Below are 13,319 nucleotides of genomic sequence, written 5' to 3'. Positions count from 1 at the left end.
CTCTTAGCAAACCTCCGAAGAAACTGGCGAGCAGGCTCCCTCCCTGCCTGTTCGTCCTGTTTGCTCTTCCTCCACCCAGGGACCTGGGCCACCCTCCTGTCTTTACTGGGACCCCCTGGATAGCACCCAGGGCCTCTGGGGTGGGGACAAAAAGCTCTGCATCCCCTTCAACGTTTCTTCAGAATATGTTTACGGTGGCCAAACCACGAGGCACCCGAGCAAAGGGAGGGAAAGCTGGAGTGAGAAAAGGGGTGCCTGGCGTGGGCACCGCAGAAGGTCGCCGCAACAACAAAAATACATACACCAATTAGTGGTCTCCATTCATTCGTCACACGTGACACATGGCAGGCACGGCCAGCACAGGCTCACAAAGACGGAGATTAACATTGACAACAGGGTGCATCGCGCATGAGGGAGGGAAGGAACGCCTTCATACATGTTTCCCTTCAAAACTTTTGGCTGGTAGGTAGGTATGTGCATGCTGGACTGTGATGTAAACCCTCGTTCTTACTACAAATCAGCAAGAAAGAGAAATCGAGGCCCCTCTGGGTAAAGCCCCAGGTGCCCACGGCGTCCTTCCCGGCGTCTGGAGCCCCAGGGATGGGGTGTCCTTCCACGGCGGACGCCCCCGCAGCCTGGCGAGGGGAGGGCGATGACAGGGAGGCACCACCAAGCTTGGCGTCAGTGTCCGGATCCGCAGACATCACAGAGTCCGTCTGACGTGGAAACTGATCCTGCTGCCCAGGCGGCAAACAAATCATTTATTAATAAAGTCCAGGTCTCCCTTAACAAAGTGGGTTTAATATTCGGTATTCCGATAATTACTCAGTGCATTTTTAATCCAAGAGATGGCAAGTGAGTGCAATTTCTGAATCACAGTTTCTCAAACTCCTGCAGAGACAGATTTCTCTGAGCTTGTGAGGAATTCAGGCACGAGAAGGTTAATAGAAATAAGACAATCTTGTAAAAAAATATTTTTCAAGCTTCTAGGTAAGATAAACTTGGAAAATATACTAGACGCCTTCAACTATACACCATTTCTTCCAAAAATACGTTTTTGTCTTCCTTACTTACATTTTAATATAACTTTTACCTCTTTTCAGTGTTAAATATCTCTGCATTTTTAAAATAAAATTGCTATTCAGTCTAACACTGAATTAAACCAACAGTCTGAATTATATTTTTAAATGCGTTAAATATGTATGAGCACTCTGAATTAGACTTAGGTGGGGTTTTGTTGTTGGTCTGTAATTGCTACTTGTTAGCTACAAACACGAGAGCAGTTAAAGGCTCTGTTAGAATTATAAGGAAATGGCCACTCGCTGCTCTGTGGCATCCACGGAGTATCTTCTGTATGTTGAACAGTCCCCCTGACTCCCAGCGGGATACACAGGGTAGTAAGTATTTGTTACCAAATTCCTTTGCCTCCTACTGGAGGATCCCCTGGAAACGTAGCCAAAGGTCCGTTCCCTCAGGAAAAGGTTCACGATTCAAGCTCCCTTTGCTGGATTCCTTTCCCGCTGAAATCAAAGTATCAAAGGAAAAGTGGTGCAAAGAGACTATCTAAAGCGACCCCCCCGGAGCCATGCCCTGCCCCCACCCCGTTCTCCCGGGTGGACACAGCCTGTGCTCACTCTCCGTGGCCATGGGGGTGGGGGTGGGGGAGGGTGATAGGTCAGCAACCATTCCCAGCAACCTGCCCAGCATGCCACTGTTCTTGCCAGATTTACGGCCATTCAATATATGGATCAGGGTGCCGTCTGCAGGACGACCACAGGCAGAGGAGGTTAGCTGGTAATCGGTTCTCGATTGGAGCAAATTTATAGGAAGCGCTCCGGCAGGGCCCGGAGGAGAACCCGCGCTCATTTGGCTGTGATGGGGGAATGCTGCACCTCCCGCTGGTTTGGATTCGGGGATCCTCCAACAGGAGATGGGCCGAGTTCTCGCTTTAATTCACCGACACTCCCTAGATTTCTGCTGCAAAATCACATTGCGTTGCAGTTCAACCAGCCCTTAATTCAGCCGTGCTGAGAGCCCCCCTCAATGCCTGAGAAGTTTTCGTTTATATGGACCAGCTCCCGTTTGAGTTGTTTTCCTGTTATGTACGGCTAGTGAGCATTACAAACCAGCACCGAAAAATACACTCCGACTCTCAGGTTAATATCTGATGATGCTGTAATTTGAACTTTTTGCTAAAGGCAAAAAGTTCACACTAGCCTTTCTCTCGTTATCCCAAATGGTGCGAGTTCACTCCATGTTTCTTAAACAGCTTTGTCTCCCTTTGCGTGAGGGTGTCGATCGGTCTGCTCCCTTACCCGTGTCTCTAGAACATTCCGATGTTCCGTGGGCAGCAACCTGAATATGCAAAGATATTCCCAAAGAAAGGGAAACGTTCTCACGTGGGCTGATTTTAGCACCTCCGCCCCGTCTGCCCTCGGAGTGTCTTTCTGTCCAGCACTGAAGCGTCCTCACCTGGTGTCCGACACACCTGGTGTCTGACACACCTGGGGCAAAGGGTGGGCTGATTGTGAGAGACAGAAGGGGACTGGGTGGGGCTTCCGGGGGGGCGTGTCCGCAGTGCGGTCCCAGCCCACTGCCCTCTGACCCCGATCGTGACACCGCCCTTGTGCCAGCCCCGACTGCGGTCTGACAAGGGGCCCCCCAGGCCACCCTTCCAACGCCATCCCTCTGGTTCCAGATAAGATCGAGGACGAGCTGGAAATGACCATGGTCTGCCATCGGCCCGAGGGACTGGAGCAGCTAGAGGCCCAGACGAACTTCACCAAGCGGGAGCTGCAGGTCCTCTATCGAGGCTTCAAAAACGTAAGGACCCACGTGGCCTCTGAGGCCTGGGCAGGGCCTCCCTGGGGCTCAGCTGCCCCGGATGCCCAGGGGGCCCATGAGGGAGCTTTAGCGTACGTGTCATTGTGAAAGGAAGAAGGTCAATGTTATGAGAGCAAGATGTCCTGGCCGGAAGGGACTGCTGGTGAGGATGAGTCACAGCTTCCACGTAACGCACGCACACTGCCAGTGTTGTTGGTGCCCCAGAAATACCGGGGCGCAGGTCTGCCGCTCACCACGCAGACACGGGCTGCCGTGCGAGCCTGCATGCCAGTGTGTTCATTTCCCACATTTCCTGCCCTGTGAACCTCATGATAGCCTTGGGGGGAAGGTCCTGTTAGCCCCATTTCACAGCTAAGGATGTGGAGGACCAGAGACGGACTCATTCGAAGTCACAACGCTTAGCAAGGGCTGAGCCAGGGACCAGACCCAGGCCTTCCTCACCCCCAAGTGCAAGCTCTCTCCACCCGGACCACCAGTGCCTGTTCTGTGGGGAGGGCTCATCTTACAAAGCAGCTTCCATCCAAAGGTGGGGCTGCCTCCCGGCCACTCACCTCAGGGACATGCAAGTCCCTGCCACCAGCAGTCATGAGGACCCCTAGACCCCGAGGTGGGGCCCAGTCTACTCCCCCCAGGGTGGGCCCTCGGACTCCCCCGCTGACTCTGCCCCCCTCACGCAGGAGTGCCCCAGCGGCGTGGTCAACGAGGAGACGTTCAAGCAGATCTATGCGCAGTTTTTCCCTCACGGAGGTGAGTGCGACCTCGAGAGAGATCCCGCCCGGCCCCCTCTTTGTCCAGCAGCCTTCCTTTGTCCGGGCTCGTGCTCCTTGTCATGGGCCTCTTCCTCCGAGACATCGGGGAGCACGCAGAGCAAGATGCCTCCCGAACTGCGAGAGGCGGAGCTCGCTGGAGCCCCAGCAGGAAAGGGCTCTGAAAATGGACCCTGGTGGGGGGCGGGGTGGGGGGAGGAGGAGGAGGAAGAGGAGAGGCTGAGAGAGCCATCTCAGGAGGTCTCACGCAGCTCCAGGAGGCGGGCGCTGTTCTCCCTGCTGGGGCAGCTGAGCTTCAGAGAGGCCGGGCCGTCGGGTAGGACAGGGGATGGCAGACCCGGGCGAGGTCTCTAAGCATCAGATGTCAAGCTTCTCCATGTCCACTCCATCACTGTGCCCCACGCTCTCTGTTCCCTTCCTGACAGCAGCTGAGGCAGGTCAGGGCTTTGGAAAAGAAACATCAGTGAACACCAGAGGCCACAAAGTAAACAAATCCAAAAGCTGCAGGGAGCAGGGGGTTGTGCTTATAAATCTAGGTGAGCGAGGGTGTCCCGCCAGGGACCCTGCTTCCCCCCACCAACCCCCGTGAGAGTCCCCTGTGGTCCCGTGGGCCTTTCATCTGGCTTCCACGTGTCACGTGCCACCTTACACTTTGTCCCCAGGAGCTATCTCCTGCGGGACCCCCTCCTGGACCCTGACGAAACAGAGACCCAAGCATCCCAAGCCCAGCTTGGGCGGCAGCAGGAGCCTCTGGGGCGTGGGACCCCACCCAGGGCCCCACCCACGTTGGGGGGCAGCCTCGTCCCAGTCGGGCCCCAGAATCGCTGATGGCTGGGCTCTCTTGCGCCACTCCTGACTGAGTCTGGCCTGTGCGGCGGGCTCGGAGGCTTTGACGATGTGACTCAGTGAGAGGGCAACGTGATTTTCCAGAAGCGTCCAGCGACAGGTCGGGCTGCACCTGTCGCCCAGAGCCGGGCGCGTGAAGCTCAGAGAGGCTGCGTCAGGGGTCTGCAGGCACCCGGGGAGCAGGGGCAGAGCTGCTACCCAGACCGACCTGGGGGAGCGTCTCCATGCAGTCGCCGTGTCCTTCCCCCAGCAGGAACCACACACAGACGGGCGGCAGGCCCTCCTCTGGGGGTGGCCAGTCAGACAGGCAAGGGCCTGTCTTGCATCTGCTAGAACTTGCCGTCTAACCCCAGGACTGGCAGGCGGGCCCCGGCTCCTCCCGGTGGGTTCACCAGAGGCGTCTCCCGCCTGTCCCCCCCCCCCCCGCCCCGTCCTCTTCTCGCCCGCGTGGCTGGACGCGGCCTCAGCCCTCGGCAGAGCGCCTGCCCCCATCACCCGCCTCTCCTTCTCTGCCTCGCAGACGCCAGCACGTACGCGCATTACCTCTTCCACGCCTTCGACACCACCCAGACGGGCTCCGTGAAGTTCGAGGTACGTGTGTCTCCGGGACTCCCGGGGCGCCCGTCTCCCCTCCCTCTCCATCACGGGGTGTTGTGGGAACGGTAGGACCATCACACGCCCTCAGTCAAGACACAGAAACCTTCGTCCATTGAACCAGCAATTCCTGAATACAGAGAGATGCGGCAGCCACGGCGCCTGCCCTGCAGGGGCTCCGGGCCTCCAGGGACCGATGGTACCATTTCATAGGTCACGTGCACGTGGGCTTACCACGTGGCGGGCTCTGTATGCAGTGCCTTGCGTGTATTAACTCACTGAATCCTCACGATGACCCTACAAGGTAGGGGGCTATTGCTGATGGTCAGAGACAGGAGCAGAGAGGAAGGCAGAGAAATGGAGGGACTTTCCCCAGGCCAAACAGTAAAGCAGGGATTTGAGCTCAGATAGGGTGTTCCCAGGGTCCACGTTCTCGGCCACGGGACGATGCACCCACTGGGACAGTGAGTGCAGCCGTGGGATGAGGCAGTCCCAGGAGGCTGGGTCTTCCTGGGCCTGGAGGGGTCAGCACACACAGGGCTCCAAGCAGGGCAGGGAGTGGGGTGGCGGGGGTGCTCTTCACTGGGCTGGGCCACATCCCTCCAGGGACAGAGCACGAGGGAGACACCACTGCCCCGGGGCCGGACCCAAAGACAGAGCCGCAGCCCACCCGATGGGTTGGCGTTAACGTCACTCATGCCTCTTGCACTTCTCAGGACTTTGTAACCGCTCTGTCCATTTTACTGAGGGGAACTGTCCACGAGAAACTAAGGTGGACGTTTAATTTGTACGACATCAACAAAGACGGATACATCAACAAAGAGGTGAGTGAGCTGCGGCCGGGGCCGTGAGAGGGCCACAGGGCGGGCGTCTGGTCACTGCGGACGGGAGGAGCAGCCCCGGTCGGGCCGGGGAGGCCGTCCGAGTGAGGACAGACCTGCCTGGGGCCCACAGGGCCAGTGCCTGGGAACATGGGGCAGCTCACCTTTGACCTCGCATTGCCCTTGTCCCAGGCACCGAGAAAGGGTTCAGTAGAGTCATTCGTCCCCACTGGGTCACACGTATCCAGCGCACATTTCACTGTGGGCATGAGTGACTTACTGCAGTGTGGAGCTGCCCTGCCCTGGGGAGCTTGCATTTAGCAGGTTGACAGCCACAGGTTAAGGCCAAACGTTGGAGTAGTTTCTGCAGTTATCACCCAGGAGAGAAAAGGGAGATTTTTGACAAAGAGGAGACCACGGTTGGGAATCGTATGGGAGACGGGTGTGGTGGAGAGCGTGGCTGTCTAAAGAAATCATCACAGGTCATTTCTGAACCTTCCCTGCCTGACGCGGCTAGCACCCCGGAGCCCACGTGGTGTCCAGCCAGGGAAATACCCAGCAGTCCATGCGGAAACTCCCTTCAGTGTCTGCTGCACCCCGGGGTCTCGGTGGGCGCGTGGATTTATCGTCCTAGAGCACCCCACTTCCTGAGCACCAAGCCTCGCCCCGACCCTGCAAGGGTCTCCCCAGTTTTTACTCCTCACTCATCCAGCCGTGCACCTGCCCAGCATACATTTGAGGGCTTCTTAGGCGTTCCAGGTGCTGAAGATACAGTGAACGGCCCCGAAAATGTGAAAACCCAGAGCTCCCCTCCCAGCAGAGGTGCCACGGGAACCCCAGGAAATACAGAGAAGGCAGATACAGGCGGCCGTCGGGCACCAGGCAGGGGTAGCGAGATGGAAACGCTCAGACGCCGCGTCGCATTTTAAAAACCGCTTTATAAAGCGGTATGTATCATATCGTACAGAGCAGCTCAGCTGTACTCGGATGTCCACCTCTGTTCTAGTCAACTGTCGTTAATGTCACTCGAGGCCACAGGGACAGGTCACCTGGTGCAAATGCAGCCCCACGGGCTCACCCGTTCAAGGAATCAATGGAGTGGGAAGAGGGTCTTCCAAAGCTAGAGTCCACTCTGGTCCCCACACAGCTGCTCACTGTGGGGAATGCTCGAGCAAAGGATCCCACCCGTGGGCTTCTGGGGGCAGAGAGAACTTCCCGCTGCCCTCTCTGTAGGAGGAGGCTCCCCGAATACAGCCCCCCACCCCGACGTGCTTTCCAACTCCCTCTCATCAGCTGAAGAAGGTCCTTGTAACCTCTGTCGTTCATAAGGGGGATAAGGAGCCCCAGACTGTCCCTGAAGGTGAGCCTCACCTCATGGTCCCCCCCACTGAGTGCTTCCGTGTCCCCTGCGCAGGAGATGATGGACATCGTCAAAGCCATCTACGACATGATGGGCAAGTACACCTACCCCGTGCTCAAAGAAGACACTCCGAGGCAGCACGTGGACGTCTTCTTCCAGGTAAGCGGGCACACCTGTGCGGGAGCTTGACGCTCACCCTAGATCAGCCATCCCCCAGCATCTGAGCAGCAGTCCGTGTCCCACCCGTCCTGCACACGGTAGGAAGCAGAGAAGAACTGCAAATGTGCTGTTCTCTGGGAGTAGCCGCTCTCACTAGCAGACACGTGTGCCCTATAGGACAAAACATAGCATAGTACAGACTCCAAGTTCCATAGACATTCTTGGAGGATCCGAGTTGACAGAGGAGATGCCGTCAAGCACGTGTGTGGAGGTGGTAAGCATTTGCATCTAGAGAGGAAGGGAAATACGGTTGGAAACGCTGGTGGAATGGATCGTGAGGTCTTTAGGCTGAAGACCTCACCCTTGTCCAGTGGAGAGGGGGGAGCCTGAGTTAATCGTGAGTAGGAGAGTGGCAACATCTAGTGGTGTTTTAGTAAAAAATTAGCCCAGCAGTAGAGTGTCCAAGAACAGCAGAGCTCTTTCCAGTCTAATCCTGTCACTTTGCAGATGGGAAAACAGAGGGGCACGGAGGCTTAGAGACCCACTCGAGGTCACACAGTGAGTGACAGAGGCAGAGGTAGGAGCTGTCACGTCCGGTGCTCTTTCTGCCAGGTCAACGGGCCGGGGAGAGCCCCGGAAGCCGCGGGCGGGTGTCAGCAGGCCGACCTGGTGAGGAAGAGATAAGTGTCCGGAGCGTGTCTTTACATTTTCAGAAAAGTGCTCTCGTGGGGGTCGAAGTGCTGTACTCAGGGCCTGCGTGGAGCTGTCTCGCCACCTGCATCCTCAGGGCCACATTGGTTAATAAAAGGCAAGATTCGGAATGCAGATTACCAGGTTCTTTAAAGGGCTTCCTCTTGTGTCTTTCAGAAAATGGACAAAAATAAAGATGGGATCGTGACTTTGGACGAATTCCTTGAATCCTGCCAGGAGGTAAGGCGAGATCTCAGGGCACAATGTCCCTAAATCTGGGAGAGGAGAGTTGGGGCTTGGTGGCCTGCAGACGGGACAGGATGAGAAAGCTCTGACCCCTCAGGTCGGAGCCACCAGTGCCACCAGCAACACGTCAGAATTCCATCAACCCCCGCTCCCCGGAATGATCTGTGGTTGCTCTTGGCTAAGCACAAACTGAGCCCAAGAAGCAGTGGGGGTGGGGGGCGCATTGTGAAAACCCAGAAGCGTCTCTGAAACCACAGACTCCCCAAGTGGACCACACCATCCTTTTTTTTTATTGTTGTTCAAGTACAGTTGTCTCCATTTTTACCCCACCACAGCCCCCGCCCCACCCTTGCCCGCCTCCCAGCCTCCAACCTACCCCCTTTGGCGCTGTCCATGTGTCCTTTATACGTGTTCCTTGTTGGGCCATCCCCTGTTTTTCCCCATTCTCCCTCTCCTCTGGCTACTGTCAGTTCATTCCTTATTTCCATGCCCCTGGTTCTGTTTTGCTTGCTTGTTTGTTTTGTTGATTAGGATCCACTTATAGGTGAGATCGTACGGTATTTGTCTTTTACCACCTGGCTTATTTCACTTAGAATAATGTTCTCCAGTTCCATCCATGCTGTTGCGAAAAGCAGGAGCTCCTTCTTTCTTTCTGCTGCATAGTATGCCATTGTGCAAATGTAACACAGTATTTTGATCCGCTCATTTACCAGTGTTCATAGCAGCACAATTTAATATAGCCAAGGGCTGGAAGCAACCTATGAATACACCGTCCTTTTTTAACCTGCTTCTGGCTTGATGACCCACTCCCCAGACGACAGGAGAGGAGCCGGGAACAAATCGAAAGCTGTGATTCTCCAACTACAGCGTGCGTGCAGACCGCCTGGGCTGATCCTCGAAATGGACATTTCCAGGCCTCAATCCCAGAGACTCCAGACCTGGGGTGGGGTCCAGAAATCTTCATTTTTAATACAAGTGCCCCAGACCAGTGCTTCTAAGACTTCCATGTGCAACCCAGCCTCGCTAAAGCTCTTGTTAACACGCACATCCTAGTTCAGTCCGTCTGGGCTGGGGCTCGAGGGCTGCTTCTCGGACACGCCCCCAGGTGACGCTGATGCTGCTGGTCCTTGGACCACATTTTTTTTATTGTATTGTATTGGACCACACTTACACTAGTCTAAAGGACAGACAGGCCCCAGGGGCTGCCAGAGACTGACCTGGAAATGATTGCTTCCCTCTACTTTAGAAAAGTGCATTTGTGCCCGCACGTTATTTCAGAACCGTGCAGTTACTCCGAGCTCCACTCGTAAGAACTACAAATATGAGAAAGCAGGGGAGGCGTTATTAACACGTGCTGAGCGCCTACTGCGTTTCAGGCACATGGCGGACACCTGACGACAACCCTGAGAGGTAGAGGGGCCACATCCGGGGTGACATTCTGACCCGGTAGTAACTAGAATGGCCTGAGAATTGACCAGTCTTCACCGACCTTGGCCCTACGTCCTGCGGCAGCGCCCTAGAGGACCCCTGCTAGTTGCCAGCCTGTGAGTTGACGGATCTTTGGCTGGTCCAGGGGTCCCGAGCCAATTACCAGGTAGCCAGGGAGGAAGACATGGGGTGGGGGCAGTTCAGGCCAGCAGCTCTTCACCAACAGGTGAACTTGGAAGTTTTAATTATCATGAAAGGCTGAGCAGCTCTAGTTACTGTACCCCTTTTAAAGCAGAGCATGCAGAGGCACGGCAAGGTGACGAGACGTGGCGAAGGCACACTCCGTGACCGAGATGGAAGCTGAACTCCGTCATTCTAATTCTAAAAACCACGCGCTGCTGGGGCAGGCTGCTACGACTTTGCTGAACAGCTATTTAATTGATTTAGTTTCCCACAGTAGCAACTTCTCTAGCTGCTCATTAATTAACTCATTGCTTTTCACAGCCTACTGTAAAAATAAATACTGTGATTGATACCGTTTTACACATGAAGAAAGTGAGGCATAGAGAGATTAAGGAACTTGCCTAATGTTACCCCGCATCCCTAATGCACCCCCACCCCCACTGCTTCTTGGGCTCAGTTCGAGCTTGGCCAGGAGCAACCACAGATCATTCTGGGGAGCGGGGATTGAGGGAATTCTGACGTGTTGCTAGTGGTGCTGGTGGCTCTAGTAAGTGACAGAACCAGGCCCTGAATCACTCAGGCAGCCCGACTCCAAAACCCATGCACTTAACCACTGTGAAACCCCACCTCCCTGTTCTAGAAACTTTTAGAAGATTCCCATACCCAGAATCAGCTTTTGCCTTTGTTGATTTTCTCTACTGTAGCTCTGCTTTTTATTTCATTAGCATGGGCTCTAAATTATTTCCTTCCCTCTGCTTTTTAATTTTAACTCGATTTTCTAGGTTTTCATCTAGCTTTTTGAGATGGAGGTTCAGATCCCTGATTTTCAACCTTTCTTTTCTGATATATGCATGTAAAGAGACAAGTTTTCCTCCGACTCCTGCTTCCTATCTGCCAAATTTTGATGTCATATTTTTATCATACTTTAATTCAAAATATTTTCCTGCCCATGAAATGCAACTTATCAAAACTAACAAAATAACAAGTTGAAAACCTGAATAGTCCTATGTCTGTTAACGAGATTGGAGTCTGTCACTTAAAACTCCCCCACGGACAAAATGGCAGGCTCAGATGCCTTTGCTCGTAAATTCTTCCAAACATTTAAGGGGGAAAAAAATGATACTAATTTTATACAAACTCGAAGAGTAGAGAAAGAAGAACCTCTCAACTTGATTTGTGAGGCTATCATAACCCAATATAGAAACTTGACAAGGACATTACAAGATTAAAAAAAAACAACAACAAACCAACAACTCAGGCTTATACATTCCTTCCGGATACAGATGGGAAAGACCGAAGCCGGCAATATGGAAAAAGCATCATGCATCAGGGACAAACGGGGTTTGTTACAGAAGTGCTAGATTGGCTTAATGTTCAAGAATTAATCAGTGTAATTAATGATGCAATAGAATAAGAAAGAAAAAACGCAATCATCTTAGTAGATGTAGAAAAACCACTTGATAAAATGCAATGGCCCAGAGCTGCTTCAAAGAAGCAACATTCACGGTTTCACCAGATAATTTGTTCCTTCCAAATTTCTCACGGCCAGAGAAGGTGCCCATGGCCTGGAGGGGCTGATCTTCCAGGTCCCAGCATTCCTCACTCCCGGTCCCTCAAGGCCTGGCCGAGCTTTTCCTGCACGGGAGACTCCCCCTGGAGGTTTGCTGGCCACAGTTTCTCAGGAGGAGCCTCACCGAATTCTGACCCTTCTCCCCCTCCCCCTCGTCCCTTCCCAGGACGACAACATCATGAGGTCCCTCCAGCTGTTCCAAAACGTCATGTAACTGCGGACACAGCCATCCGGCTCTCGGAGACCTTGGACGAAGCCCACACCTGAACACCTTGCCCCGCCCCCTGCCGATCTCACACACTGACTCCGGGGCAGGGACGCGCCCGCTCCGCTTTGGAGGAAGCCTCGGCGGAGGACTTCCCGCGGAGCCCAGGACCACGTGGCTTGGCCTCTGATTGCCAGCTCTTCCTCCTCCCTCTCCGGAGAGAGAGACCAGACGACATTGGAAGCATGCTCCTCGCCTCACACCACTGCCCCGCGGGCGGTCCCTCTGCTTCAGCTTAGACAGTAGCGCTCACCTGTCCGCCCGCGTGCCCCAGCCCACCGCTGCCCAGCGCGGCCGCCCTTGGCGCACCTGGAAGCAGGACGACCTGAGCCAAGCGCACCCCATCCTCTGCCGGCCTCCCAAACCAGCGTGCCTGTGGCCCTTCCTCCCTTTGGTGGGAAGAGTGAGTGTCCCACTGAACAACCTGAATCTACCGCGGCCGGATGGGGAGGGAGCGCCAGCGCTTAACCCGTCTCTGTGGGCTAGGACAGAGTTACCACGTGTGCGGCGTGGCCTGACGACCCACACCACCCACGTCCTGTGTTTCCAGGGGCCAGGGCCGACCCTTCTCTCTCACACCAGCGTCTGTGCTGGTGGTACAAATCCCCTAACTGCCCCGGATGGGTGCCAGCGCCTTGTGGCCTGCGTCCCCACGCCATCTCCCGCTAGCGCCCAGCGCCGCATGTCCCTCCCAGAAAGCCCCGAATGCCTGCAGATTGCTGTAATTTTATACCATCTTCTAATCAATAAACAGAATTATTTCTTACACTCCTAGTGGTCACTTCCTCCGTGACTCCTGTGAGCAGCAGAGTTAAGTCATGAAAAGGGAGGGCTACTCCGTTCCTTTGGCCTCCAGTTGCTAGTACTGACCCCCCCCCCCAAGCAAACATCCGATTCAGATGCAAATGCCACGTGCACTTGTGGCTCCAGGAGGATGCTCTTCGCAAGGCCTCCCAACGAGATTGCCATCCCAAGACCCTGTTCTGTAGGAAGCCCGGGCCCTCATGGGGTGTGGGTGCGGATGCTGCGGGAGAGGGGTGCCCAGGTCCTCCTGCCGAGGGATGTGTAGTCCAGCCTAACGGCAGCAAACCGCTGCTTGTGTGGGCCACGGTGGGTCTCGGTCTTCCCATTTGACACATTCAAAATCCCATTTAAAAGATTAAGAGCTGAAAGTGGCATTCTTGGAAGGAAAGCAAATATAACAGAACCTCTATTATATGCCAGGGGTTGTACCAGGGGCTTCACGGACATTGTTTCATGCTCACTGGAGAACACCCTGGAAGGTGGAGCCCTGGTGTTACTGATGAGGACACTGGGGCTCAGAGAGATCAGAGGACCGGCCTAAGGCCGCACACAGCTCCACAGAGAGATTAAAGTCTTCCCATTCCGTCCTAGAGCTTTCCTGCCAGGGGAACTGCAGGCACCTCGGACAGGTGGCATTCACCGGTAGTCAGTTCAGAGAGGCATGGGCACTCTTTGAATCCAAACAGGTGAGGAAACCGAGGTAGACAAGGGGAAAGTCTCAGGTCCCAGAGAAGGCCACCCA

At 54.9% G+C, this 13,319-nt stretch overlaps 1 protein-coding gene across 3 annotated transcripts in view; it reads left to right on the top strand.

The window, feature by feature from the left end:
- Positions 1-12,515, top strand: part of KCNIP1 (potassium voltage-gated channel interacting protein 1) — a 240,795-nt gene extending 228,280 nt beyond the window's left edge. For all 3 annotated transcript variants that reach the window (XM_045826757.1, XM_045826758.1, XM_045826756.1), the window contains 7 exons: positions 2,699-2,823; positions 3,522-3,591; positions 4,978-5,048; positions 5,768-5,875; positions 7,287-7,391; positions 8,259-8,321; positions 11,675-12,515. In XM_045826757.1, the coding sequence (XP_045682713.1) occupies positions 2,699-2,823; positions 3,522-3,591; positions 4,978-5,048; positions 5,768-5,875; positions 7,287-7,391; positions 8,259-8,321; positions 11,675-11,722 (590 nt within the window). In that variant the 3' untranslated portion in view covers positions 11,723-12,515. The remainder of the gene's footprint in view (positions 1-2,698; positions 2,824-3,521; positions 3,592-4,977; positions 5,049-5,767; positions 5,876-7,286; positions 7,392-8,258; positions 8,322-11,674) is intronic.
- The last annotated feature ends 804 nt before the right edge of the window (positions 12,516-13,319 follow it).

The sequence above is a fragment of the Phyllostomus hastatus genome, unplaced genomic scaffold (genome assembly GCF_019186645.2).
Source record: "Phyllostomus hastatus isolate PE091 unplaced genomic scaffold, TTU_PhHast_1.1 phas_contig_150, whole genome shotgun sequence".
NCBI classification, from domain to species: domain Eukaryota; kingdom Metazoa; phylum Chordata; class Mammalia; order Chiroptera; family Phyllostomidae; genus Phyllostomus; species Phyllostomus hastatus.
This window is presented reverse-complemented; position numbering and strand designations above follow the sequence as displayed.